Source organism: Mytilus californianus, unplaced genomic scaffold, assembly GCF_021869535.1.
Source record: "Mytilus californianus isolate M0D057914Y unplaced genomic scaffold, xbMytCali1.0.p SCAF_13, whole genome shotgun sequence".
NCBI classification, from domain to species: Eukaryota; Metazoa; Mollusca; class Bivalvia; order Mytilida; family Mytilidae; genus Mytilus; species Mytilus californianus.
This window is the reverse complement of record NW_026262615.1, coordinates 27,367,456-27,381,927: the sequence shown is the minus strand read 5'-3', so window position 1 is coordinate 27,381,927 and position 14,472 is coordinate 27,367,456. Positions and strand designations below refer to the sequence as shown.

Genomic DNA, 14,472 nt, shown 5'->3' with positions numbered 1-14,472 from the left:
AACTGGAGAAGATGTCGAAACTAAATACAATGAACGACGACTGGTCTCCTGTTTATAAAACACAACCCCACTGGCGCGGAACTAACTCACAGACTGGTAGAGCGAATACAAATGATGACTTTCAGTATGGATTTTTTATTTTCACATTAAATGAACGAATGATGTCAGTTCAAAAGGTTGACTCCGACTGAAGACTTAACTTCAGTCGACAAATTATAAAGATAGCCAATGTTCACAGGTTGCCAAAGAATTAAGATTAAATAATAATAAAGCTGACAAATTTTACAAACATAGAATTAGCACTTTGAAAGTAACAATAGTGGTATCCACAACGTATTCATACAGGTACAGATACAGAATGGACGATGATTGAAAAAACAGATTATTGTTATTATAATTTTACATGTACTGAACAAAAACTGATAATACGGACATTGACAAGAATGAACTCTATAAACATTAACGGATTGAAAAAGTAGCAGCACAAAATAAATCAATCGTATATATACTCAAACAATTGTATAGTAATGTACTGTAGCTTTTTGTCCTATGACTTTTTTTGTCCTATGATTTTCGTGTATTTTTATTCTGTGACTTTCTGTCCGTTAACCGTTGACTAGCATCGAAAACCAAAGAGATAAACAAAATATAAATTATCTTAAAAGAAACAATTTAAAACTATAAAATGGAAATAATTTGACAAATTGTTAATCGCGTTGTTTAAAAAAAGATACCTCAAATAATAGTTGATAAAATTGGATGAAGAAATTTAATTATTCAAGTTTCAAAAAATGCATTTTTCAGTTTATGAAAGAGTCGAAGGAGTTCTAAAAAAACCTGTGTGCTAAATATAATGCAATGATTCAATAAGTTGCATAGTGTTTTTCTACAGGTTAGATAAAACGACATGCGCTTTAAAGAGTTTATAATTTAGAATGATTTTAATTCGTTGAATAAGTATAAAAATAGCCGGGGGTTTTAATGAAATAAAGGAATATCCACCATTGAAAAACCTCTATAAGACCGGTGACAAACCATTTGCCCCAGTTTAGTGACTGCATTTTTATTCTCATAAACTGAATACAGAGAATGGTACACACATATGTATATAAATAGACTAACTACATGTATTTGTGAAGTACTACATATTAGTTACATGGTTTAACTAGCAGGACATACTTTCACATTAATAATTGTAATAAATTTACACAGTTTAGGTGTTATTATTGAAGACTTATATTCAACAGAATGTTTAATAATGGTAAAAACCGTGATTGGGAACATTCAACAACGGGTCATCATGGTCATCATGTGGACTACGGACATCATCAGCAGCAAGCTCAACAATTACAGTATTGTCAAAGATCAGCAGACGGTAACACAATTTACTATGTTAATTATTTTAAGATGATATCAAATTGATGGTCTTTAGATTTTAATTGTATTTTCACGGTTATAATTTACGCAACATCGAAAAGACATTTAAAATTGCAGAAATGCGCTTCTGACGCGAGAAATTTGGTCCCTTGAACGGTATAACACCTTTTGAGGGATAATTTTTATGTATAGTTTATGCATTCTCACGGTCATACCTTTTATACATAATGTATGGTATTGTTGGTATTCAAATTAAAATGTTTCATATTCATTTTTTTGTTGTTGCTAAATAGCTAGTGCCCAAATGGTATATGAAGTATATGGCAACTGCATAGCTATTTTGAAAGAATATGAACAAAGAGAGCAGAAAACAAGTCGGTTAACCAGATCAAATATAGAAATGGTTGACCAGTCTCATAAAGACGAAAATGACGTGAGTACTTAATGACAAATTAAAGTTTTAAATATATATATAAATTAAGGAAAAGAAACGTTTTGATAAAATTAGTCCGGATGATTTGTATGCATTGTATTCAAATAATATTAAGTTCAGTTAAAGTAATGATTTATGAATTAACGTGAAATACATCGATCATTGAAGCAAAACTTTTATACTAATTATTGTTGGGTCCTTCCTTCTCTATTGTTCGCCGGTCTATCTGTCTGAATCTGAATATCCACAAACTCTTGCAGGATATTATCATCTCTTCGTTCATCCTATTCTACTTTCGATCAGAAGATATAATGGAATTTGTCATATTTCGACTGAATGAGAGGGTTTACAAATCTGTGAGGCTTGCTTACAGTTTTTGTTTCTGTTTGATTTAATATCAGGTAAAAAGAATAGTGGAAGCTCAGTTATTGATGCTCGAGACTCAAATAAAAAGTTGCCGTGATGACGTTCGAGATAATGTGACACAACAGCTTAAGGATTCAACAATGGAATGGTGTGCTGAAAGACACGACAAACAGCTCTCTACAGACAGTTATACAGATAAATTTGCTGGACAGATATACGAGATTCTCTCTAGAGGGCGAACAACTCACCCAGAGGACTTTTACCAGAAGTATCTATAGAAAATACAGTATTTCTGAATTATACTCTAATAAATAGTAAAAGTCTATGATTACTACAAAATTTTAATAATCTAGTGTTCACCTTTCAAATACGTGTTCATATTGACTGCAAATTTTTCATGCTTAAAGAAATCATCAGCCATTATAATTGTAGTATTGAATGCTTTTTGTTGAAAGTTTAATCAAAACTAAAGCCAAGATCCAATTTTGCGTGGAGCGCGAATGCTGGATGAAATTGCGATCGTCACTCGCTTTCATTTTGAATGAAATTTCAAAAGACAGCATTCAATTCTTATATTTACAAATCTTAAAAATATATGTTATCAGCATTTTGAATATAAAAATTAAACATTAAACACAAAACGTCGGCATAACATTGATTAGTGATATGAAAACAATTTCAGCCTACGTGAAATCAATTGTACGTCATATAGAGAGAAATTCGCACCATAGAGATGTCGCTTTGAACGTGGATAGCTCATAAAATATATTAAATTTTGATAAATTATTATTTATCAAAGGATATTAATTCATTGATTCATATTTGTATTAACGTTTCATATTTACGATACATAATGTCAACTCCTTTTTCAAATTTATGAAAGTTTCCTTTTTTAATATTAAACGTTTGCTGCAAGTGCACGAACAATGTATCAAAATAGTGCTGATTTATGAGGTGGACTGAGTTAATAATTCTATGCCTATGCTTTAACATAAGTGTTATTAAAACATAAAAGTATCTATGAACCTATACTACTGTGATTGAAGGACTTTTAGAAAAAAGTTATGCTGTGAAATGAATTCCTTGAAAATTGCTTTACATTTTGATTCATATAATATGTATTGATTATAAAGTTATTTACTAGGAGGATCTGTGGTCTTACCAAATTCCATTTTGTACTGTAACATAAACATACAGTGATTTTCGGTGTTAGTTGTACATTTAGATAAAATGTGTATGTGGTTTACACCAAAGAGACAGCCAGCCAGTAATTGAGCCCTTTTAAAGGGAAATCACACTATTGTTTGTACGCATCGCTCTCGGCGCCGCTATAGTGTCGTGACCGTATTATGACGTCGCCGTTTCGAGTCCGTCGTAAAGGTTGCTAATTTCTAAAATGGCGGCCCGCTCAAAGGGACGTTCACTAAAGTAAGAGAAAGCAAATGACGTTTTGATTTAAGTGCAAAAAATGAAAATGCTACTCGAAACGGACAAAATGTATGGCAAAAAAATAGCCGAAAGTGGTCTTGATATGGTCTTGAATTATCTTACGATTGGGTTTTTAAAATTTAAATGAGTTACTCTCTTAAGTTAAATAAAGATATTATTATTATTATTATTATTATTATTATTGAGTTAGTATTTACATACAATACCATTTATACAATTATTTTTCTTAAAGGTTTATTAATTTCACCGAAAAATATTGTTAGATATGAGAAATATCAACATTTTTTGTTGATCTTGTCGTTATTATTTGTAGCGAAATCCGTCAGCTCAACTTTTTTTGTAGAAAAAACTTTTTTTATTTACTGTAAAGTTTATATTTTCTTATATTAAAATATTTATTGATCCCGCAGATTTCTTAGTTTCACGAAGAAAAAAAATATTTTTAAACAAAAGAGATATTTATAACACTTTTTGTCGATCATATTAGTATAATCAAAGCGTACATCGGCGAATGTGAAATCCGTCCGGTCAACTTTTTTTTTTAGAAAAACATTTTGTTTTACTATGAAGTTTAAATTTTCGTATAGGATAGCTATTAATCTCGCAGACTTCTTAGTTGTATGAAAAAATATTGTAAAACAAAAGAGATATTACTAGTAACACTTTTTGTCGATCAGTTCAATATTGTTAAGCGTACATCAGTGAGTGTGAAATCCGTCCGGTCAACTTTTTTTTGTTAAATATTCATAAAATATAGTCTAATATTTCTAAGGTCTTCAAATATTGAAATAATCTATCAAATAACAAAAAAGTTCTGACTATTTATATCTCATCTGGTCAATACGGGCAATTGTCCTGTCATTAGTGTAACCCAACTGTTGGCAGCGTATCGTCGCTAAAAAAATAACAATATTCCAAAAAAAGGGCCAACATGATATAGCAGAGTGCTGAAAGTGGCACACACAATCAATCAGTTATTTTCAAATTACCTATCATTAATCAGTTTTGGCAAAAAAAGGTATATAGGCTATGCCATACTGAAACATAAATGTGATAAAAGAATATACAATTCAAGAAAGAGAGGTGCACCAACAGAAAATAGAAACAGCAATCTTTCTTTTAATTTCACCGGATCTCAAATCTCAAAATTTTAACTCTTACCAGAATTTATTCTATCTTACAGTATAACTCGGAAGTTTCTAAGTGGAACTCGAGCTTTGACTAGAACTCTTACTCGAATTAACATTCGAACTAAAAATAAAACTGGAACTTTAACTCTAAATTTAGCTGGAACTCGAACTCTTATTCTACATCAAAGGTTATCCACACTCTCATTTGTCATCTGATAAAAAATTTCATAAGGGTTCCGTCCGCGGAACACAGTGTCTCGCCTACTTTTGCTGTTAATCGCAGGCTCAACAAAAATGAGGAAAAAATCGATAAAAATATTCCTCTCGATACTATCTTTTGATTGCAAGAAGCTTCTGTCCAAGTTTGGTATAAATCTAGGATAGTTTATGGATCTAATAAATGTTTTAAAAACTTTAACTGCATACTGTATGTAATGTTAACTAGAAGAAAAACTAAGTCTATTTATAAGTAAAATACGGATAAACAAGTACAAAATTTTGACAAAATTTCCTTCGAGATACAAGCTTTTGATCATAAACAAGCTTCTGTCGAAGTTTGGTACATATCCAGGATAGTTTAAGAAAGTTATTGAAATCTTAAAAACTTTAACCACAGAGTGAATGTATTGTTTGCTGGCAGAAAAACTATGTCAATTTATAAGTAAAATACGGAAAAAATGGATTTTTTTTTTACAAAATTTACTTCTGGATACTATCTTATGATCATAAACAAGCTTCTGACCAAGATTGGTACAAATCCAGGATAGTTTAAGAAAGTTATTAAACATTTAAAAACTCTAACCACAGATTAAATTTATTGTTTTCTGGCAGAAAAACTAAGTCCATTTATAAGTCAAATATGGAAAAACAGGAATTTTATTTATACAAAATTTACTTCTGGATACTATCTTATGATCATAAACAAGCTTCTGTCCAAGTTTGGTAGAAATCCAGGATAGTTTAAGAAAGTTATTAAAACTTCACAGAGTGAATATTTGTGGACGCCGCCGCCGCAGCCGCCGACGACGACGACGACGACGTCGCCGACGACGACGACGCCGACGACGGAATGTAGGATCGCTATGTCTCGCTTTTTCGACTAAAGTCGAAGGCTCGACAAAAAACTAGAGTTAGATAAAATATATCGACATGTCAACAGAAACACGGATAGATGTAGCAGAACAAGAAAAAAAAACTAGATCCGTTTGTTACAAATTAAAAGATTTTTTTAAATACATATCAACTGGGAACATTATATGTTGCTGATATCAATATGGCGATGTGTATTTTATTGTCAATTAACTCTAAATTATCAGATGCATTGTATTTCTCATAACATACCAACGTTGAGCGATTAATCGAACGGTAATAGAATATACGTAATACATAAAGTTTTAATACACAGGCGATGAACATTGAACATATTATATACAATGAACACGAAACGATGTATGAAAAATGGGTGCGGGATGATAGAACTCAGAAAAAAAATTGGTTTCCACAGTTCGAATAAATTATGAAGCGTTGTGTAATTACGGAACCAATTTTAAATTCCTACCGAAAATAGGTTTCTTTTAACGTGCTGAGTTTGTGGCATTTTTAACACGGCATTTCAGGTTTTATCTTCCCGGTGCGAATGGACAAGCTAGTGAAATTATGGTAACGAAATTATTCTGCCTGCAGTCTAAACGGAACGTGTTACTTTTCAGCCCGGATACCTTCAGTCTTCCGAGGTAGAAGATTCTTTATCTGGAAGCCGAACATTATTTCTATAATACGGCATGAGGCAAACATTCGTTTTCCCCATACAACAAATGCAATTAAAATCAAAGTACTGAAGTACTGAACATCGGATGACCACAAGTTCTTGAGGATGGTCAAAAGCACTTGTCTCAGAAAAAAAAACAACATATCTCTTTACCTGAAACTGAGGTTAATGTACAGAGATATATTTTTTTCTAGACAAGTGCGTGCGAGTATGATGAATAAATGACAGGAAATTCAACTTCACCGTAATAACTATTATATTGTAGTGATACAAATCAGTATACACTGATTTGTTGTTATATATTATATTAAAATAACAGTTACATATATATATGATTTGCATCCGTTTGTATATCATTCTATTCTACTGTTCTAATAATAGTGCAATGCAAGTGCATGGTGGACACTTTTCTGTAAAAATTCGATTTTTCTAAGATTGGATACGAGTAGGCATTCATATTTTCCCGCAAAAACAATTACAGAGTTACCGGTCCTGTCGTAAAACGTTCTTTGAGATATTCTTCCGCATGCTTTAACACAATTTTTCGGTACGTGTGCATTGATATTATCAATGATTTTTTACTTATATATATATATATCTAACTACAAAACATTTTCACATTATTAATTTATGTTGTAAACGAAAATATTTTTATCAGTATTCATTGAAGAGATGTATTTATATCAAATGACAAGGAATGTTATTTTGCACTCGTTTATGTGCGCATATTTATCATGTTTATAGATCGGTTACAAACCCAAAACTAATTTACATAATGGAAATCTAGGCGATAGCAATACATCCCGAATGACCTCAAGGTCATCGCGATGTAAAAATGAGATGACTTCAACTTTGACAGTTACTTTATAACAAACTGTTATTGTATCTATGTTTAACGTTTCGATAGATTGATAAAGATATCAATGAATAATCAAAATACCTTAAAAAATGTTCAAAAATGATATTATATTTTGTAGTGAAAAGGTTTATTTCAACCCAAGCGTTGCAAGAAATGCTGTTATGCCAGCAACGTCGTTCTATAACGTTAAAAGGTTATAGTTCCCGCCAAAATTCAATAATAAAGATTATTTCCGGATTTAAAACATCGGTGACCCCCCTTTTTTATTTATGCTTTTAAAATCTTCCCCGAAGCTGCAATTTTTGCAGAAGTTTGAAGGGAAAAACATTAGTAGATTTTTTTTATTTCAAGAAAAATCTATTATAAATAGCAATTTAAAATGGCGGGAAATGTTCAAATGCCTTCAAAAATAAGGAAACCGAGACAAATAAATGTTCATAAGGTACAAGTTACATTTGACTGTTTTTGTTATTCCAGTTAAACATGGTTTTTCAATAAGTTTGTCTTTTTTTAACATTTTAGAGCGGTATTTCTATATTTCGTTATAACGCGATTCTTTAAGTTTTGATGACGTCATATCTCGAAAACAACATCGGTGACCCCAATTTTTTTTTCGCCTAAAATATCTTAATAAGTATGATCTGTCTACATGCAAAATTTCAATGAATTATTATTAGTAGTATAAATAGTGTGATTTCCCTTTAAGACGTTTAATACCATAAAATGCATGCGACTGATGGTGTTACTAATGGTTGATAATTAGTAAATAAAGGCAACAGTAGTATACCGCTGTTCGAAACTCATAAATCGATAGAGATAAAAACAAATCCGGGTTACAAACTAAAACTGAGAGAAACGCATCAAATATAAGAGGAGAACAACGACACAACAAAAACACAAGTAAGTTATTCATTTACAGAAATAATAGTATATTGAACTACATTATAATTATATTATAATGAATATTTACAGACCCGGTGAAGTAGCAGATGTAAGCATAGAAGAAATGCAACTTGTATTGTCTGCACAACACAAAATTAAAGAAAATGACAGAAAATTTGAAGGAAATCCAACCAGAAAAGCGAAAACACCAAGTGTTAGATCTGGGGACAAGAGAATAGGTGCGATACAAGTATTTATGACTCATCAACGTGTGTTTACCTAAGAAACATTGCGGAACACATGAGTTCATCACCATTAGTTTTTGTTGAGTTCCTGTTACTACAGTACATTGTAGTTGTCCGTGAAATCATATATTATTAATAAGGCATGCTATATGAGACAGCAACCAACCGACATATAAACAAACATCTAGATGTTTCGAAATGGCTTTAACAATAGTCATAATGTCAAGTTATCAATCGCCGTGAATGTAGAAAGTTTTATAAAGGTAATAAAGACTATTCAAGATATGCAGATATCTATTTTAGTGATGTCACGTCTTCACAAAACTGTCAGATTCATTGTCGAAAAATGGTATTTTCTATATATCCCAGCACAGCCTTGTACATTCATACAATTGGACTAAACTGATATTTCGCATTTGAAAAGTCATTTCCTAATGTTATGAATAAACTTTCATAAATATTAGATTTATTTTTTTAATGTATTTTTCAGTCCTTAACAATAACTATTTAATAATATAGTAATTAGAGTATAATATTGTAGGTGCAGAGAGACTACGAACAGTACGCAGGGATCTTCAGCAAGACATTCCTCCAGAGTATCTAGATCAGAGTATGAGATAAAAACGGCTGAAATCAAAACATTTCCAAAACGTATTGATACTTGACAATATAGTAAAGAAGATAAAATGATTACATGTTAAATAAGACGCATCATTTTTTATTCACTATTTTGACATTTTGAATGTTTTGATAGTTTTGTTATTTTAGATTTACTCAAAATGTTTAATTATTTACAGTGTAACGTATGATGTATATGTGTAACATTTTTTTTTAATATTAAAAACCCAAATATTCAGTGTTTCTCTTACTTTGGTTTCCTGTTTCATAACTTTTGGAGATCTATGAAATCTTTCATATGTTGAATGAATTTATTATATTCGACACACATTTATCAAGAACTACTGCATACAATGACTTCATATCTGTTAACATCTTGACATTGATGAAAATGTGAGTGCTTTTCGGTTCTGTCAGACTTTTTTCGCCTGAATTCTCATACTTTGAATTACAATTCATACACGAATATGCGCGAAATTTCTTCTGGTTAACATTAGTTCATACGAAAACAATTTGTTTGTATTAAAAAAAAATCCATAGAAATTTAATCCTTAGGATATATATTTTACATAAATTAAAACAAAAAATGTATCTATATTTATACGATTAAAATCTACTAGCAAACTAACAATACAAAAACATAAATAAAATACGGAAGCGTAGAGGGGCCTTATGTTAGTTAGTTAGCAATGCTTGAGAAAACTTCATTAATACAATATCATGCACTATATTGCATTAAATTGTTTTAATTTAGATTATTTACTAACTTATAAGAGATTAAACTCATTTATTTATGCCAATATTATTTCTTACTAGTTTTATGGATGTAAATTTAAATATCTTTATTTCTAAAATTTATTAAGTTGCATTAAATAAAACACTTTAATGTTAAGGTAACTTAATTAAGGAGTTTTCATCAATTATACTGTTTTAAATTGTTTTAATTAAGTTCATTCATAAACTTTTGATAGATAAATCCAACCGAATTAAGTCATTTTATTTTAATTAAGTTATTTTATTTTCTTATTCATCTAAAAAGTTTAAATTTGAAAACTGTATTTCTAACATGGCATAACTAAAGCAATTTAACTGAAATGGTGTGTATATGCAGCAAAAATACAGACGCCAAGAGATGGTAAAAGCTTACATTTCCTTTTAGGAAAGGTGAGCTAAAAATCTTCCTTACCCTCCCATCACCCCGTTTCCAATAGAAAATTGAACGACAGCGATGTTTTTTAAACAAATCAAAACTGTGGACAAAAGTATAGAGTTAAGTACACTAACTGAAATCTGAGAAAAAGTGAGTAAAATGTCCCTTTGAATGATAAAGTAAAAGTCACCTGCTTTTCTAGAAACACCTGTCGAGTTACTCATAATATCATAAACGATAAAGCAACGGTAAGTAAACCTCAATGTATACAAGAAAAAATATTCCGTCATTTTTATGTTGTTGTATTTTAAGCATTTTAGCTCAACGGACCCCAAGAGCACGTGAGCTATTGTCATCACTTGGCGCCAATCGTCCGCCAATTAACTGTTCACATATTCATCGCCTTTTTGCGAGCCTTTGAGCAGAATTCAACCAATCTTGACAAAGATGTTGCCCATGAGTTTCTTCATGAGATCATGAAGGCATGACGATTCATATGGCTGCCATTTAAAAAAAAAATAATTTGGGACACAGTCCAAATTAGTACTGGTGGGTTTAGCCGGATACTCTTCTTTGAGGATGCGCGTTAGCAAAGCGCGACGCGCATTTGCCCATTGGGTCTTTTCGACATATATCGTAAACATAGAAATATCTTATTCAAAGAAAATGCGTTGCATAAGTTATGGACACGTTCTGAAAACGTTACTAACACGTTGACACACGTTGGCATACGTTGTTGAACGTCGGTTTCGTCGCAAAATATTGGACATGCTCAAAATTGTTAACGTGTACCAGCGTGTTAAATAAATAATAATAATACTAATAATAATAAATTCTTTATTTAAAGAGGGTAACTCAATAAGAACTCGTCCAATTTTCATTCAGGCCCTCAAACAAAATACATGTATACAGTTAACATTCATACATCAAAATACAATATATATATATACAATTCAATCATTCAAACATTTAAATGGCAACAATTGATAAAGTTTTCATATTCTAACCATAAAAGAAAAATTATTTGACTTGCATAGAATTTTGAAGAAAATGATTATAACATTGTTTCTTGAATAATTCCACATTACGACAATTTTTTATTGTGAATGGTAAATTATTCCATACCTTGGTTGCAGAATAATGAAAAGATTTTTTATAAAAATTTGTATTTGGTCTTGGAGCAAATAGATCATTATTAGAGACAGATCGTAAGTTGTAGTGTTTAACATCATTAATATTTAGCATTGCTAAGTAATCAGGTGTAAGTCCATTTACAATTTTATACATTAGAATTGATTGTTGGTATTTTCTTCATTTTGTAAAAGATAGCCATTTTAAAGAAAAAATCATAAAATTAGATGGAACAGAAATATCACATTCAAGTATAATTTTTGCTACTCTTTTTGGAAGTTTTATGATTCTATTTGAATCTTTTTTGTAATAAACTTCCCCAAACTGAACTACAATAGTCGATATATGGTAGAATATATGCATTATAAAATAGTTGTCTTATGTGTATAGGCAAATATTCTTTAAGTTTATACAAAAGATATATTTTAGATGAGATAATCTTACATATACGATCAACATGTTCTTCCCAGCTTAAATTTTCATCAATGTCAATTCCAAGTAATTTGAAAGAATGGACATTCTCAATACAGGTTTTGTTGATGGTAATACATAATTCTGATAGTTGTGTAAGTTTTTGTTTTGAAATCAATTTCAAAGACTTTGTTTTTTGTGCATTAATTTTCATACTGTTATTGTTACACCAATTTAACTCATTTTGCTGTTAATTTTTTCAATTTTCTTATCATGAAAATGTAATGTTGAATCATCAGCATATACATCCATGTTGAATTGTTTAACACGAAGTGGTAAATCATTGATTTAAAATAAAAATAACAGAGGACCTAAAATAGAACCTTGAGGCACTCCATATTTTACAAACGTTTTATCAGATTTAATGTTTGCGTATTGAACTTCTTGTTGTCTTTCAGACAAATATGATTCTATCTAATTTAGCATATGTTCTCCGATATGATAAAATTTTAGCTTTTCTAAAAGTATGGCACGGTTAATAAGACCAAAAGCCTTACTGAAATCCAAAAACACAGTACCAACTATTTCTCCATTATCTAAATATTTGAACCATTCATCAATTAAGATAGACACACGTTAGACGAACGCCAGAGGTAAGTTATACACACGTTCATGTGCGCTATATAGTAGTTTCTTGCACGTAGAATGCGTCGGAATGTATTAGATGGACTCTGATCGAAACGAACGTGTACAGCGTTTGTTTAACGATAATAAAAAATTCTAACGTCTAACGCACTAGTATTATCGAAAGTTACTCCTTAACGTCTAGGCAATATTGGCTTTTCTTCGTCCTCTCCTGTTGGACTTGAGAAATTAATATGGCGGCCATTTTTGAATTCAAAGTGGCTGCCAAAATACAAACATACTCCGATTTAGACGAAATTAGGTTTCCAAGTAGATTATGAGATGGCGAATGCTGTCCATCATGAAAATTTTATGATCGTCAACCATTTTCAAAATGGCCGCCAATATAAAAGAAAATGGGAATAAAAATGCTATGGCCCGGCTCAAAATAGGGTAAAATGGCTATTTACAATGAAATATAGGTACGTGAGAGGACTTCAACGTTTCGTTAAACGTAAATTTTAATTTTGATTGGTTTTTCCTACAATCATCGGAAAGTCCGAGTGCTTTAAATATACGAAGAGAAAAGACTATGGAGATAGTTATATATGTAGCAATCCTACGTGTAATAGTTTGTTTATGTATGCATTTTTTTTATGACCATGACCATCACACCGGGTGTCTCTTGAGAGGCAGTAGACGCTTAATCTGCCGTCACACCTGGTCTAACCCGGGTTTTTATGTTTCCGTGACGGCCATTGTTACGTTTTATGTTTTATTTTATCGATTGCGCAAATTCTGCTCCTACTTATGACTTTGAATTACCCTTGGAAAAGCGGTTCGGTTTTTGATTCTTTTTGGACTAAGGCATTATAACGATTTCGAATCATCAGTCCAAAACATAGAAATCAAGAATCCTGTAGCAGCTCCGGATAGTTTATTACTTAGTAACGAACATGAAACTTTTTACATGGGTACGGGGCATTTCATATTCTAAAATCAGGAAATACTTAAAGCGGCATTAGCTGTCAAATTCATGTTCACCTATTTGATTCAAATTCTCATATTCGACTTATAACATACTAAAACGTATATCCAAATTAAAAAAAAGTCTTAAATAAACAATTTACGATGCACAAACTCGATAGTATGTATCAGCATTTCGTGTGTATTTTAGTCTAGACGCCATCTAATTAACCATCGAGGTCACCTTCCGAAGACTGCCGACGGTCAAATAACCAGATATAAACATACATATAGATATAAATAGATAGCGACATCGTGCAATTGGACTTTTCTAGGTCAGTTTGATTTCATATCATAGGTTAAAACAATATGTAAATAATCGTTTTTACCTGTATAAGAATGAGTTTTTGTAGATCGAATAAGCCAACCAAATGGTTTACCCTTGTTTTACCTACAATGTTGACATGCCTTTCCTTTTAATAGCTGAACACGCATAGTTCATGCGTAACCCATCTCTAACTAATGGCTTCAATTGAAGTTCACACGAACACTGATTAAATGAGATCGAATTATTCACTTGCAAGTGAATAATTCATTAGCGATGTTTCTTTGCTTAATTTGACAAAACTAAACCAAACTGGCTGCTAAAATCGAATTATTGTTTCACTATTTCACTTTCATTAATGATTGAACAAAAAATATTGTATCTTATTTTTTTTTATATCTCGCAGCTAATGCACTTTTGTCATGTATTGTGTTCTATATGATTGCCTCATGTATTAGAGTTACGTCCTTTAGGGAGCTACCATTTGCTTTTTATGGGGGGGGGGGGGGGGGGGGGGGGAGGATGAAATTTGAAAAAAAGGCAGGACAGGAGTTTTGAGTAAAAAAAAAAGGCAGTTTGCGAAAAAAAGGCAGGATGACAATTTATGTAAAAAAAGTCAGAATAAACTAATAAAAAAAAAAGGCAGGACCGATTAGAGTGGAATATAAAAAGGCAGGACAGAGATTACAACTAATAAAAATGCAGTACAAAATTTTTCATCCTTGCCCCCATAAAAAT

The 14,472-nt window shown here is 31.2% G+C and overlaps 1 protein-coding gene across 1 annotated transcript; it reads left to right on the top strand.

Moving 5' to 3' along the window:
• Positions 1-1,056: 1,056 nt before the first annotated feature.
• LOC127723458 (uncharacterized) lies at positions 1,057-9,370 on the top strand. Its single transcript, XM_052230104.1, has 5 exons — positions 1,057-1,375; positions 1,671-1,810; positions 2,212-2,444; positions 8,355-8,503; positions 9,051-9,370. The coding sequence occupies exons 1-5, from the start codon at positions 1,249-1,251 to the stop codon at positions 9,128-9,130; spliced, it is 729 nt and encodes a 242-aa protein (XP_052086064.1). The 5' UTR covers positions 1,057-1,248; the 3' UTR covers positions 9,131-9,370.
• Positions 9,371-14,472: the final 5,102 nt, after the last annotated feature.